This window comes from Apiospora kogelbergensis (genome assembly GCF_038363985.1).
Source record: "Apiospora kogelbergensis strain CBS 113332 chromosome Unknown utg000003l_segment0_segment0, whole genome shotgun sequence".
Lineage (NCBI taxonomy): Eukaryota > Fungi > Ascomycota > Sordariomycetes > Amphisphaeriales > Apiosporaceae > Apiospora > Apiospora kogelbergensis.
Genome location: NW_027117420.1, coordinates 623246 through 636329, shown reverse-complemented (window position 1 = coordinate 636329; position 13084 = coordinate 623246). Strand labels below are relative to the sequence as shown.

Sequence of the window (13084 nt, the reverse complement as noted above, 5' to 3'; positions counted from 1 at the left end):
GAATTGAGCACCACGCCATCCACCATCCGTTCACCACCCAATCAAGCATTGGCCTGCGACCGCGCCGTGGTTGATGGATTCGTGGAGGAACTCCCCCTTTAGAGCCGGCCAGCCAAGAGGAAGGGACCCCTAAGCTCAATTCAACCTCCGTCCCCCGTGCATCCGTATCGCATTACAGTGCATCGCCCGCGGAACATCCCAAGCACTATCCAAAAAGAAAGCTTTCACCCAGGACACTGCACCTGCGTTCCGAGGTCTCTTCCCTCCCCCCCGCGCCAAGATGCTTTCGGGCATTCTGATCTTCAATCAGAAGGGCGAGAACCTCATCTTTCGCGCGTTCCGGAACGACTGCCGCCCCCGCCTCGCCGACGTCTTCCGCATCCAGGTCATTTCCAACCCCCAGGTGCGCTCGCCCATCCTGACCCTCGGCAGCACCACCTTCAGCCATGTCAAGCACGAGAACATCTACCTGGTGGCCATCACCAAGAGCAATGCCAATGCCGCCCTGGTCTTCGAGTTCCTCTACCGCCTCATCCAGCTGGGCCGGGGCTACTTCGGCAAGTTCGACGAGGAGGCCGTGAAGAACAACTTCGTCCTGGTCTACGAGCTGCTCGACGAGATCATCGACTTCGGATACCCCCAGAACACCGAGACGGATACGCTCAAGATGTACATCACCACCGAAGGCGTCAAGTCGGAACGAGCCCCCGAAGATTCGGCCAAGATTACCATGCAGGCGACTGGAGCCCTGTCGTGGCGCAAAGCGGATGTCAAGTACCGCAAGAACGAGGCGTTTGTGGACGTCATCGAAGACGTCAACTTGCTCATGTCGGCTACGGGCACTGTACTACGAGCCGACGTTACGGGCCAGATCATCATGCGCGCATACCTATCGGGCACACCAGAATGCAAGTTCGGGCTGAATGACCGACTACTCCTCGACCATGACGGGTTACAATCTCTACCAAGCGGGAACAGGCTGGGAACTAAGGCTACCAAGGCTGCTGCTGGAAGTGTAACATTGGAAGACTGCCAATTCCACCAGTGCGTGAAGCTGGGCAAGTTCGACACGGACCGAATCATCTCCTTCGTCCCTCCCGACGGCGAATTCGAGCTCATGCGCTACCGAGCCACCGAGAACGTCAACCTTCCCTTCAAAGTACACGCCATTGTCAACGAGGTGGGGAAGACCAAAGTCGAGTTCAGCATCGGCGTTAAGGCCAACTTCGGCAGCAAGCTATTCGCGACCAACGTTGTCGTGAAGATCCCGACCCCTCTCAACACCGCCCGCATCACTGAAAGATGCACCCAGGGCAAGGCCAAGTACGAACCCAGCGAAAACAACATTGTGTGGAAGATTGGCCGCTTCACCGGCCAGAGCGAATACGTGTTAAGCGCCGAGGCTGAACTCACCAGCATGACGAACCAGAAGGCCTGGTCGCGTCCTCCGTTGAGTATGAACTTCAGTCTTCTGATGTTTACTAGCTCCGGACTACTAGTCAGATATTTGAAGGTGTTTGAGAAGAGTAACTATTCCAGCGTAAAATGGGTGCGATACATGACGCGCGCTGGCTCGTACGAGATCAGGTAAGTTCCTCTCACTGGCAACATATATGCACCTGTTCTGTGCTAATACGAGAATAAGGTTCTGAGGACATTCAAAATCTTTTAATCGCGTAATAGCCAGAGAAATATCTGGTGCATCGAAATGCCCAATTCGGGTTGGAGCCAGGATCATATATCCCAGGCAGTCAAGCTATGTCTTGTCTCGGCCTCTGGCCGACAGCCGGTGTTCGCGGTCGGCATTTGGTATCCGGGAACACCCAAGATCGATACGATCTATCCATATAATACACCCGGTTCGCGCCGGTTTCCGTCGCGGTAGATGCTGTGTGATTGAGACCGGAGATGCACACTTCTACGCTTATGTGAGCAAGGCATGCCGGGGGCTCTGGAGATGGAAGCTAACTGGCTGGCGAGACGATGGCACTTGTAAGCCAGATCCACCCGGGGTTTGTAGCATGACGTCTGGGTTTCGTCAAAGAATAGGCTGCGAAGGCCCAATTTGCAGCTACATGCTTCTAAACGTGGAGGCTCGCGTGCAGTAAGTAGTCGAGAGAGGCTTATTAATCTGCGGCGTGGGACTTGATCGCAAATCACCATATATTGGCCTCCATGTGCCGTCATGGCTATTATATATTAAGTGAATAGCCGTCGCTATAAACGTCAGGCATCGTCTGCGGTCTAAATAGTAATACACCTTCAATCTTGGCCAGCTGCGTTATCCATACAATCATGTCGTCTTCTGTTCCTTCTTCAACAACACCGGCTGCTTCGGCCGAGGACCTTGCCAAGCATGGCTGGGCCGCGATGCCAGTAGATGCCAATGTCATCTTCGGCAAGGAACCGTATCTCCACGAGCCGGCGCCGATTCCGGTTGACGACATTCCCTTCCCATCCAATGACCCGCTCGTCGTTAAGGTGCAAGAATACGTCAGGCGAGAGCTGCCGGAGCCAACTTTCAATCATTCGATGCGCGTTTACAACTTTGGTAGATACCCCCCTCTCGCTTCCTTTTACTGTAGCATCAGTGAAGATACTCCTACAATTTATTCTCCCTTGTCGTCATTCATGGTATAGCCTATATGCGCACCCTTACGTAGCTAACGATTCCGTTCCTCCGTCTGTCCTAGGCTACTGCATTCTCAAGTACCAGTTTCCAGAACACTTCCAGTCCGTCTCGCTCTCCACCTGGGCCCTAACGGCGCTCCTACACGACATCGGAACCGCGCAGACGAACCTGACATCGACCCTGCTCTCTTTCGAGTTCTGGGGCGGCTTCCACGCCTTGAACCTGCTCTCCTCCCATTCTCCCCTGCTAGGGTCTGGAAACGCGGCTCCTCGGCCCCAGGCTGAAGCCGTCGCCGAGGCCATCATCCGCCACCAGGATCTGGGCACAGAGGGCACCATCCCGCTGCTCGGGCAGATCGTGCAGCTGGCCACCGTGTTCGACAACATGGGGTCGCGCCCGGGACTGGTCCACGCGCGGACCCGCGACGAAGTGGTCGGGCGCTGGCCCCGGCTGGGCTGGAGCGCGTGTTTCGAAAGCGTCATCCGCGAAGAGATGAACCTGAAGCCTTGGGCGCATACGAGTCACCTGGGCGAGGCGTTTCCGAGAGGGGTGCTGAAGAATGGGGAAACGGGATTAATGAGCGAGTATGAGAAGTAGAAGGGAAACGCTTTGAGCAAACACCTCCTCAGGATGAACTATGGACATTTCAGTGGTTACTACTCGTAAACATTAAAGGGACTGGCTGGAACCACATGCAGACAATAAAACACCAGGCATGGATTGTTTCTTCGAGCCTGCGTTCTTTTATTGTATAGCAACCTATTAGTCAAGCTTCGAACCAGCTCGTCTCATCAAACACCCCCTAAATAACAAGAACACCACCCATTCCCAACCTTTATGACAATCTAGGAAGACAGGAATACAGATAGATCAAACCAGCCCAACCCCAACTTCACCCAAACCCCCACATCTTAAAACCCATCGTCGTCATGAGCATCAGGTCAGTAAATTCATGAGATCTTGCATGTGTTTGAGGCCAGGCAGGAAGAATAGATCAGGAGAGGAGAAAGGAAGAGGATAAAAACGGCCAATCAAGGTCTCTATATGGCCAGGGCGGCGAGAGCGAGAGCGGCCAGAGCAGCGGCGGAGCCTCCAACGGCGGCGGCACCAGCAGTGGCAATCGGAGGCGAGTTGGTGGTGGGAGCAGTGCCGTTGCCGACCTTAGCCATGGTGGTAGTGGGGTAGGCAGCGGCACTGGAGACAGGGTAGCCGCCAGCCGCGGCGCTGGAGGAGGCAGCATAGACCGGGGTGGACTCGGGGTGCTCCTCCTCGCACTCGGAGGAGGAAGCGCTCATGGCCTCGTAGCTCGAGGTCGACATGGGAGTGGGAGGCATGGTGGTGGACTCGGTGCAGTCGCTGGTGGGAGCAGTGGCAGCGGCGGGAGTGGTGGTGGTGCTCTCGCAGTCCTCAGTGGTGTGGGCCGGAGGAGGAGCGGCGGCGCTGGAAGGGGCAGACTCGGCGGCAGGAGCAGCAGAAGACGGGGCGGCGGCCATGACCTTGGCGCACATGCCCTTAAGGGCGGGCAGAACGGTGGCTGAATGGCTGGTTAGTAAAGAAAGATTCCCCAGCGGAAAGGGAAAAGATGAGAAGGGGGGAGGGCAACATACAGACAGCCTCGGTAGCACCGCACTTGTCCATGACGCAGCTGCCGGCAGCGCTCTGGATGGCGTCGCCGTGCTCGCAGATGCACTTGTAATCGGAGACCTCGCAGTTGGTGGACTTGGTGATGGCGTCGCTAAGGCAGGGGAGGGCGCAAGCCGGGATATCCGAGATGGACGGGGCCTGGGCCGAGACGACGGCAGCGACAAGGGCGATGGTGACGAAAGCGTACTTCATTTTGACGGTGGTAGTAGTGGAATAGAGGCGAATGGGTGGGTGAGTTTGTAATTAGATTGGTTGAGATTGGGAGGACACGGAATGTATCTAGGTAAGAAACGACGGTGTTGGCTGGTGTTAGTTATTATAAAGAAAAGAATGAATATAGATATAAAGAGTGTGTTGAAGCTAATAGGCTGAAGTGAGAGGCTTTGGTTTTTTGTTTGCGAGTTGAGATTGTCAGGGAGATAGGCGAGGGAGAGCTGCCTTAAGTAACGGGAGAAACTGTTCTCGAGTTTGGGGTGAAAAGCTTGTTCGCCTTGGTGTCATACAGCTCGTTCACAGCCAGAACCCCCTTACCCAGTAGCCCTTTCAGGAGATTTCCATCATCAATGATGAGGGCCAGCCATGATACGCCCCCTGAACGGTGCCATGGCTGAAGCAGCGGGAGGTCAAGGAGAGTTTTCCGGGATCCGAGAGCATGTGCGGCGAATTCGCAGTGATAGAACTTGTGGTCTGCTCAGGTAAATATAGGGGTCATCCTTCCAACAAGGGGTTTTGTTCAACTTGGTGGTCCAGATGTATACCTAGTGGTGAGTGGCGCCTACCATGGCGTCGACAGGTGTCGATCGTCACATGCTTCTACTCTTCAAGGTTGAGAAACCGGGATGAGATGTTTCTGTGAACCAGCGTCGTTGAGGTAAGTCTCACCCTTGATTCGCTTCTAGATTCAGTGCAATTTCATGTCCAGGTCAAAGCAAACATTTATGCGGTATTACTAGCTGCGAAGTTGACGAGAACTCTCCAATCACCAACCAACCAGGATTGCTTTCTGTATGTTCTCACTTTGCAAAGTTCCGATAAAGTTTCATGATAGAAGTAGAAAGCGATTGTGTACCTCTCTGTGAACACAGTGTGTCCCCGATAGTCAACCAGCCGCGAAGTATACATGAATATTTCAAGGGTTCAAATGTGATGACAAGTTGCATTGCAGAGGCCATACACCAGACATCGTCCAGCTCCAAATCCAGACTCTCTACAAACTTCAACCCCTGAACTAATTCCCCTTCTGTAACAGCGCCGGTATTTGAGTTCGAGCCGGCTCATCTGCTGCGACTGGACTCCCGGGTCCTAGTAAGGCGTGTTGCTCAGTCCTAACCAATAAAAAGCCCTCGTCATGCTTCCGAAGCTTATTCTAGTACCGCCGCCACTTCATCTCAAGAAAGTCATTTGAATTTTGAGTCGAAGGAGTGACCACTCTTTAGCGAAACACCACCAGTCTCTGTTGTTCCCGTGCTCATCATACCGAGTAACAGAGTTTCCTACATAAACTGCTAAATTTCTTTTCAAAATTTCTTCGATATGCTGAGAGTCGGCATTTGAGACACATTTTGCTATGATTAACGGCGGAAACTTGAAGGAGTTTTTCTTGATTCCTCATTCACCCACGGGTCCGAAGCACCGTGTCATCGCTTCTCGGCCCCCTTTTTCTAATTGGTATTTATGTCAGACGTATAATACTATTCTGTCGGATATCATAGTAATTTTGCTAAATCCACCTTGGCGCCCACCAGGGTCCCAAAGAGATGGTTGTTTAAGAGTTGGGTTATGCAATTTACACATCCTTGCTCTCGACTTCGTCGACTACCGCTTCCTTGCTATCCTGTGTCTGTACATCCGTCGTCTCCAAGGTCTGTTGCGGGAGCACTGCCTGACCCTTCATTTGGGCCCAGACGACCTTGACGGTTGATTGGGCGAAAAGTGCGTCCATTTGTTCCAACACAACACCTGCAATAGAGCCAACAATTAGCAAAAGAAGGTTAATCCGACAACATACAAGGAGCCCTGGCGGCGGTGATGACTTACCCTTGGTCTCGGGAACAAAGAAAAACGCCCAGATCCCCATGGACACCAAGATGGAACCGAAGAAGAAATAGGCCCCGTACCCCAAATCGGAGATCATGTAAGGCGTGAAACGGGCAATAATGAATGATCCGAGCCAGGTGACGGCCGTTGTCAGTGCGACGCACAGCATGCGGATGTCGAGCGGGAAGATCTCGGAGGCGTAAGTCCATGTGATGCCCTGCCATGTGGCGCAGATGATGAACCCGTTGACGTAGACGCAGACCATGGCCAGATAGCCCCAGGCGTCGCGAGTGACGGCCCCGATGGCGGCCGCCCGTTCGGGGTCGGCGCGCATGACATAGCCGCCGATGTACCACATGGGGATGCAGCCGAGGGCGGCGCCCCAGATGAGGCCCTTGCGGCGGCCAACGCGCTCCACCACCCAAAACGTAAAGGTGAACATGCCCAGCGTCTTGGCAATGCCGTAGAAGCCCGTGCTGAACAGCTTGAGAGAGGTGCCCTGTACGCCGAGGGTTGCGAAGATGCGCGGTGCGTAGTAGGTGATGATGTTGACCCCTGTGAAGCTCTGCAGAAACATGAGGGTCAAGCCGATGGCCATGCGGTTGCGCACGCCTTTTTGTAGGAGCTTGCGGGCCTGCTCGCGCTTGGAGCGATGCAGAGTTGAGCGTTCCTCGACCTGGGCGCGAATCTCGGCCATCTCGCGGCTGAGGTAGGGGTGGTCCTGGGGTAGGCCCCGAATGCGCAAGAGGATGCGCCTGGCGCCCTCAAAGTCGTCGCCCCTCGCTAGCCACCTGGGCGATTCCGGGCAGAACAGCCACATACCAAAGAACAAACCCAGGCCCGGGACCAGTTGCAGGGCTAGCGGGATGATCCACTGCGACTGCTGGCTCCTGTCGATGGTCCGGTCTGTCGCATAGTTGATCCAGAACCCCAGCATCCCGCCGGCCTGTGATGCAATCTCGAAGACGCCCACTAGCCGGCCCCTGATCGAGGGCGGTGCCACTTCAGCGATATACACGGGCACGACGAGGGACGAAGAACCGATGCCCAGGCCCGCAACGGCGCGGCCCGCATAAATCATGTTCAGACTGCCGCGCGACGCGGTCATAAGTGTGGCGCCTAACAGAAAGACCAGCGAGGCGAGCAGGATACACATACGACGGCCGAACTTCTCCGCGATGGCGAAGGACAGGAGAGCGCCAAAGAAACAGCCAGCCTTGTAGAAAAAGGCGAATATTAGCAAATTGGGTCACGCGGCATAGGAGCGAGGGAACCAACTCATGGTTCACTCTACTTGTGATCCTTCATGTATTGATTGTTGTATCACCACCTACCTGGAATGTCGAGACGATGTTGCCTTGAATAGTGTCGCGGGTAGTCTTATCAACGTCCGACCATTCAAAGTCCCGAACAAACGATTCTAGAGCCATGGTGCCGCCGATGACGGCCGTGTCGTATCCCACTAGAATGCGAACAGAAGGGTTAGCACATCGATAGGAAAAGAGGAAGATCTCAACGGGAGGCACAGGACCTACTAGCCAAGGCCGACATGGATACCACCATGGCTATGAGGTGGATGTGCCAATTTCGCACTTCCGGGGGATCGAGCGTCCCCGAGGCGTGGGTGCTCCAACCCATGTTGCGACTATGACGAAGAAGAGCGGCAGTGAAGTCAGGACAAAACGAGACAGCAACACGAACTGACGGCCTGCTGCACAGCAAGGTGATCAAAGATGAGTCACGTAAATCGTCAAAGAACGACGGGCGAGCAAGGAGGAAAAACACGAAGTAAGTACTAAAAAAGACCCGGGAAGTGAGCGAATATGCTGGTGAGGTAGATAGGATAGCAAAGATAAGATAGCACGAAACTTTTCTTTCTACCAAGGCACTCAGCAACCTATATGTCATGTCCCATCACCACTAGTAACAGACCATGTCCGAGGCGGTCACTCCGCCGAAGAATCGAAGCAAGCGAGAGAACGGCCCAGGCGATCGGTCTCCTCTTCTTGGAAAGGCTTGGGAAACTGGCGAATGGTACGATTTCTCATACCCCCCCATCTTGTAGGAAGTCAAGTGACGCAAGACAACACTGCATTTTCTTCTCCCTTTGATCTTGGCGAGAATCTCCAGATGACCCCCCTTGTCTTGATGGTAATCTGGGGTGAATCCGGGGGTGGAGAGCTTGGGAGTTCGGACGAGGGGTTGTCATTCTCTGGGGTAAGACAGGGAACGCGGGGTTGTCGAGTCGTGAATGGACGAGCTCCCCGAGACGCTGCTTGGCGCCTAGTCCACTACGGTTCCTTCGAGCATGGCAAGGTGGCGGTATCGCCAGACGGGAATTGGGATGTCGGTGCTTGACCGAAGGGCATTGCTGGGCAGAGGCTGCTGGCTGCGGCGTAGACAACGCCCATACGTTGTTTAGGGATGGGAAACGGGGGATTCAGTCTTGGAAGTCTTGGGGCTCATCTTGGCCACGGCGAGCGAAAAGAGTGATAGCAAGCAATAGCCGCATGAGGCGATTGGCGTGCTGCATGGCTTGCAGGTGGTTGGGGCGATCTATTTTTAAAGTTCGGCCTAGAGGCTCAGATGAATCTGGATTGCGATGAGAGACAGCAAGGGCAGCGAGTGACATTTGCGTGCCGGCCCTAGGCCAATTGACTCCTGGGCCCAAGCCCCTTTGGAAGCCTGGGCGCCCCTGACATGTGTGCCTTTGAGCCCAGACGGGACATGATATCAGATGGAGCACACAGACAGACACACATGGCGTAATCTACAGAGCATGAAGAGCAACTCCCGACTCAGGTGTAAGCATCTTTCTCTTGGCAAGTGACGATGTCAGTCGTGCTCAGTCTTGGACGCAACTATTTCTCATTTGGGACTGTCCCCCGAGTCTGTGATGGCGGCTTTTTCGTCCACTTGCACATGCGCCATTGTGGGGGTAAACGTCGAGTCGGTCACTTAGATCCTGAAAACAACGTCTGTCCAGGGAATTGAACGTCACGCTGTCAACAGCATACTGGATGCAATGGCGATAACGAGGCCTCCGACATCCATCATTGGTAGTCGGTCGAGGTCCACTTCCCGGCAAGGCCCCCTTTTGGGATGATATTGCAGACGACTGGGGGTTCTTGGCCTTGACAGCTTCCTGGGCAAATACACAGGACGTGGCACTGATTGAGACGATTCAACCTCGTCCCATGGATGGACAGGACAGACGGGGGCCAAGACACGATGGGGCAAACCTTCTGAGCTTCAGTCGATCATATCATCCCCTCATCATCTCTGTCGATGTCGGTCCATCTGGAGATTGGGGTGACATGGGGGTGTCAGCGAGAACGGCCATTCAAAGTTTTGGGAGTGCATTGTTCTCAAACCCGAGCGCTGGCCATGCGTTTCCCACTGGTGATAGCTGCTAGGGACTCCCTATTGGTAGCTATAGTGGGCGTCGTGCACCTGGCAATGCGAATTACAAATGTTAAATAGTACGATGGTATGGACTATTAAAATGATTCTGCTACTGACTCCAATTTATGATGAATATTATGAAATTATAATTATTTACTTAGGCCTTCTCGATGAGGACGACCTTGCTATCGTACTCGCCCTTGAAGCGATACTGCAGCCCCATGCGCATCAGCGTGGCGCCCGAGTACGTGTCTGTGCCGTTGACGGTATACCGGGCCGCCGGATCGAGCCCCTGAAGGCGTAAGTACGGCGTGGGCTGGTCGACGGTGCTGCGGACCTGGAAGTAGAACAGGACCCCCTTGTTGCCGTCTTCAGAGAGGTACAAGGCGGCGGGCCAGTTGGAGTCCTCGGGCAGGTTGAGCCGCCACAGGTCGCCCTTGACGATGATGGGGTTGATCTCCTCCGCTAGCTTGATGATGCCCGGGATCTGCGCGCGGTCCGCGTCCGAGAGCTCGGCCGGGTCCAGCTCGAACCCGAACGAGCCGCCCATGAGGGCGACGTGCGACCGGAAGGAAAAGGGGATGGTCCGCCCCGTCTGCTGGTTGGGCACCACGGAGACGTGCGCGCCCATGGACGAAGGCGGATACACCAACGATGTGCCGAACTGCGTGTAGATGCGCATGAGCGCGTCCGTGTCGTCCGACGTCCAGACCTGCGGGAAGTACTGCAGGATGCCCGCGTCGAACCGGCCGCCGCCCGACGCACAGCCTTCGAAGAGCACATCAGGAAAACGGGTCATGAGGGTGTCGAAGACGCGGTACAGGCCCAGCATGTAGGCGTGGGCAACGCTGTCGCTTGGCATCTCGTGGATAGCGCGGTTGTTATCCCATTTTACGTAGGTCACCGAGGTGTTGCCAAGGATGTCTGACAGGGATGCGATGATGAAGTCTTGAACCTCGGGTAGGGCTACGTTGAGCACCAGCTCCGAGCGTGTGAGAGTCCGCGGATAGTCGCCCGCGTGCAGGGCCCAATCTGGATGGGTCTTGTAGAGGGTCGAGTTGGGGTTCACCATCTCGGGCTCGAACCAGAGACCAAACTGCAGCTTCTCGGATGAGTTGGCCGCCGTGAGAGCGGTGACTTGGTCCACGAGGGGGCCAGACCGTTGGGGAAGCGGTCCTTGTTGGCTTGCCAGTCGCCGAGGCCGGCGTTGTCGATGACGCGCGGGTACTCGTTGCCGAACCAGCCGTCGTCCAGAACAAAGAGCTTGACGCCGAGCTCGGCTGACTCCTGGGCCAGGTTGTAGATGCGGCTCTCGTTGTAGTCGAAGAACAGGCCCTCCCAACTGTTGAGCAAGACCGGACGCGGCGCCACGGCGAACTTGCTCTTCATCAGGTGGTTGCGGAAGAGGCGGTGGAATAGACGGGACACGCCGCCGATGCCGTTCTCAGAATAGGTGGCGACACATTCGGGACTGGTGAGACTCTCGCCGGGCCCTAGATTCCACGATAGGTGGTAGGGGTTGAGGCCCAACATGGCGCGCGTGAAACCCTGAGAGCCCCTCTCCACATCCACGGCGAAGGACCCGGTGTAGATCAAGGAGAAACCCCAGGCCTCTCCCCGAGACTCTGTCGTGTCAGGTGCGACGAGTCCTAAGAATGGGTTGTGCAGATGGGAAGAGTAACCGGTGGTACTTCCGAAACTAGCAAATCCTGTGTAAGCAGTCCACTTTCTTGTCCTTGGGGCAATAAACAGTATCTTCGACTTACCCCTGTGTTCCGTAATCCACCTTGCGCCGGACCTTCATGCCCTCGCGCGCCCAGTCTCCCTTGAGCTCAATCATATCGAAATCGCCATAGGGCAAGTCGACACTGAAGCTTGCGAGCTTCTCGATGGTGATGTTGCCCTTACCCTCGTTGGTTATGTTGACGCTGCGGACGATAGCGTCGAGCTTGGGGAATATGGAGTAGGTCAGGTCAGCCGCCACACTCGAGTAGTTGTCGTACATGTGCACGACTAACGTCGTCACGTCCCCCTCGTCCCTGCCGAAGGTGGAGGGAAGTCCTGGGAGCGCCGGCTTGCCCTGCACGACGTCGTGGGAGCGGTACCGAAAGTCGCTGACGGTATAGCCCGCGGTCTGCTTTACGCGGACCGCAGGCACACGGAAGTCGCCGCGGCCCATGTCCGGGAATTCGCGCTTCACTCTGCCGATTCCCTCAACCCAGCCCTGAATTTGCGGGGCGAGCATGGGCACCGTCTCCGTCACCAGTCCGCCGAAGTGGTCGTTGATCAGGTCGCCCGTCTTCGGGTCCACATGGAAGCGGTACGAGACGTGGTCGCCATTGAGGGCGAAACTCGTGCCATTCACCACGACACCCCCTGGTGATATAGTAGGTAAGCAGGGTGGCGATGGCATTGGCGCTTCAGCGGCTAGAACTTACCAGTTGAGGGGGCGGCATTTTGAGCGGCAGTGGGTGTGAGTAGGACCGAGGCGAGCGCTACGAGTCCAGAGACGAGCCCTTTGTTTGAAGGAAGCCGCAATGTCATGATGGGTGGGTTAGGATCCGAACCAGTGCCTACATCAATGGAAACAAAGACACGGGCAAAGAGTCCCAAGGGAAGACATACTGCTTCTTATATAGAAACGGTACCTGCATACCAAGGTGAGTATGCTCGGCTGACCTTGACTTAGTACATGTCGGATATGCAGACATACTCCTACCCAGCCCCCCTTTCCCCCAAGTTCCACGAATTAGGTTGAGTGCGGAGGAGGGACGGCTGGCACAGCACTACGGTATGTATGCGGGATAAATGTCGCTCTAATTCGGGGAGGTCCAACATTCTTGCTGCAAGCCCATGACTTACTGGAATTGGCATCTCGTAACTGATAGCGATTCCACCCGAGGGGGTTGTGTATGCACTTGCATGGTATGATGAACTGACATCATGATGCACTTTGCACTTAAATATTGATCCGTTAGTCGCCAATCTCGACTAGATTGGCCAATCACTCGGCCGTGAGTCCGCCAAGGAACTGGGGTGCCCATGGGGAATTGAAAATCGTCGGGTTGTCGCCTGTTTATAGTGTTTTACCCAGTTTATTCCCCCTCATTCGTATGTAACATCGCTTCGTGTCGGGGTTAGACGGGAAAGGCTACCGGTTCTGCCTATATAAGTAGCTCTTGGAACTGGGCCGCCAGGAACGAAGTTGATAGACTCATGTTGCATGTCGTTTAGCCCGGAAGCCCTTTGCCGTTTCTGAGGATCCCTTCAGCATGAGATATAGACTTCCAATAGACGGCTCATTCGGTTGTCACATTGAGCAACCTTGACGATGCCAGGTGTCCCTGACACCAGGGCCGCCTACTT

At 55.2% G+C, this 13084-nt stretch overlaps 5 protein-coding genes across 5 annotated transcripts; 2 read left to right on the top strand and 3 right to left on the bottom strand.

Annotated features, from left to right (window-relative positions):
• Positions 1 to 280: 280 nt before the first annotated feature.
• Positions 281 to 1591, top strand: PG998_004894 (adaptor complexes medium subunit family protein; the record flags this gene model as incomplete). The annotated part of the gene is made up of 1 exon (XM_066871712.1): positions 281 to 1591. The coding sequence occupies one exon, from the start codon at positions 281 to 283 to the stop codon at positions 1589 to 1591; it is 1311 nt and encodes a 436-aa protein (XP_066731809.1).
• Positions 1592 to 2295: 704 nt separating this feature from the next.
• Positions 2296 to 3229, top strand: PG998_004893 (uncharacterized protein; the record flags this gene model as incomplete). Its single annotated transcript, XM_066871711.1, has 2 exons — positions 2296 to 2551; positions 2694 to 3229. The coding sequence occupies 2 exons, from the start codon at positions 2296 to 2298 to the stop codon at positions 3227 to 3229; spliced, it is 792 nt and encodes a 263-aa protein (XP_066731808.1).
• A 443-nt stretch (positions 3230 to 3672) lies between these two features.
• Positions 3673 to 4468, bottom strand: PG998_004892 (uncharacterized protein; the record flags this gene model as incomplete). Its single annotated transcript, XM_066871710.1, has 2 exons — positions 3673 to 4166; positions 4240 to 4468. 2 exons carry the CDS (start codon positions 4466 to 4468, stop codon positions 3673 to 3675), a joined length of 723 nt encoding a protein of 240 aa, XP_066731807.1.
• A 1594-nt stretch (positions 4469 to 6062) lies between these two features.
• On the bottom strand, positions 6063 to 7951 carry PG998_004891 (uncharacterized protein; the record flags this gene model as incomplete). The annotated part of the gene is made up of 4 exons (XM_066871709.1): positions 6063 to 6235; positions 6314 to 7529; positions 7648 to 7775; positions 7849 to 7951. 4 exons carry the CDS (start codon positions 7949 to 7951, stop codon positions 6063 to 6065), a joined length of 1620 nt encoding a protein of 539 aa, XP_066731806.1.
• A 1924-nt stretch (positions 7952 to 9875) lies between these two features.
• Positions 9876 to 12262, bottom strand: PG998_004890 (uncharacterized protein; the record flags this gene model as incomplete). Its single annotated transcript, XM_066871708.1, has 4 exons — positions 9876 to 10750; positions 10804 to 11417; positions 11485 to 12094; positions 12157 to 12262. 4 exons carry the CDS (start codon positions 12260 to 12262, stop codon positions 9876 to 9878), a joined length of 2205 nt encoding a protein of 734 aa, XP_066731805.1.
• Positions 12263 to 13084: the final 822 nt, after the last annotated feature.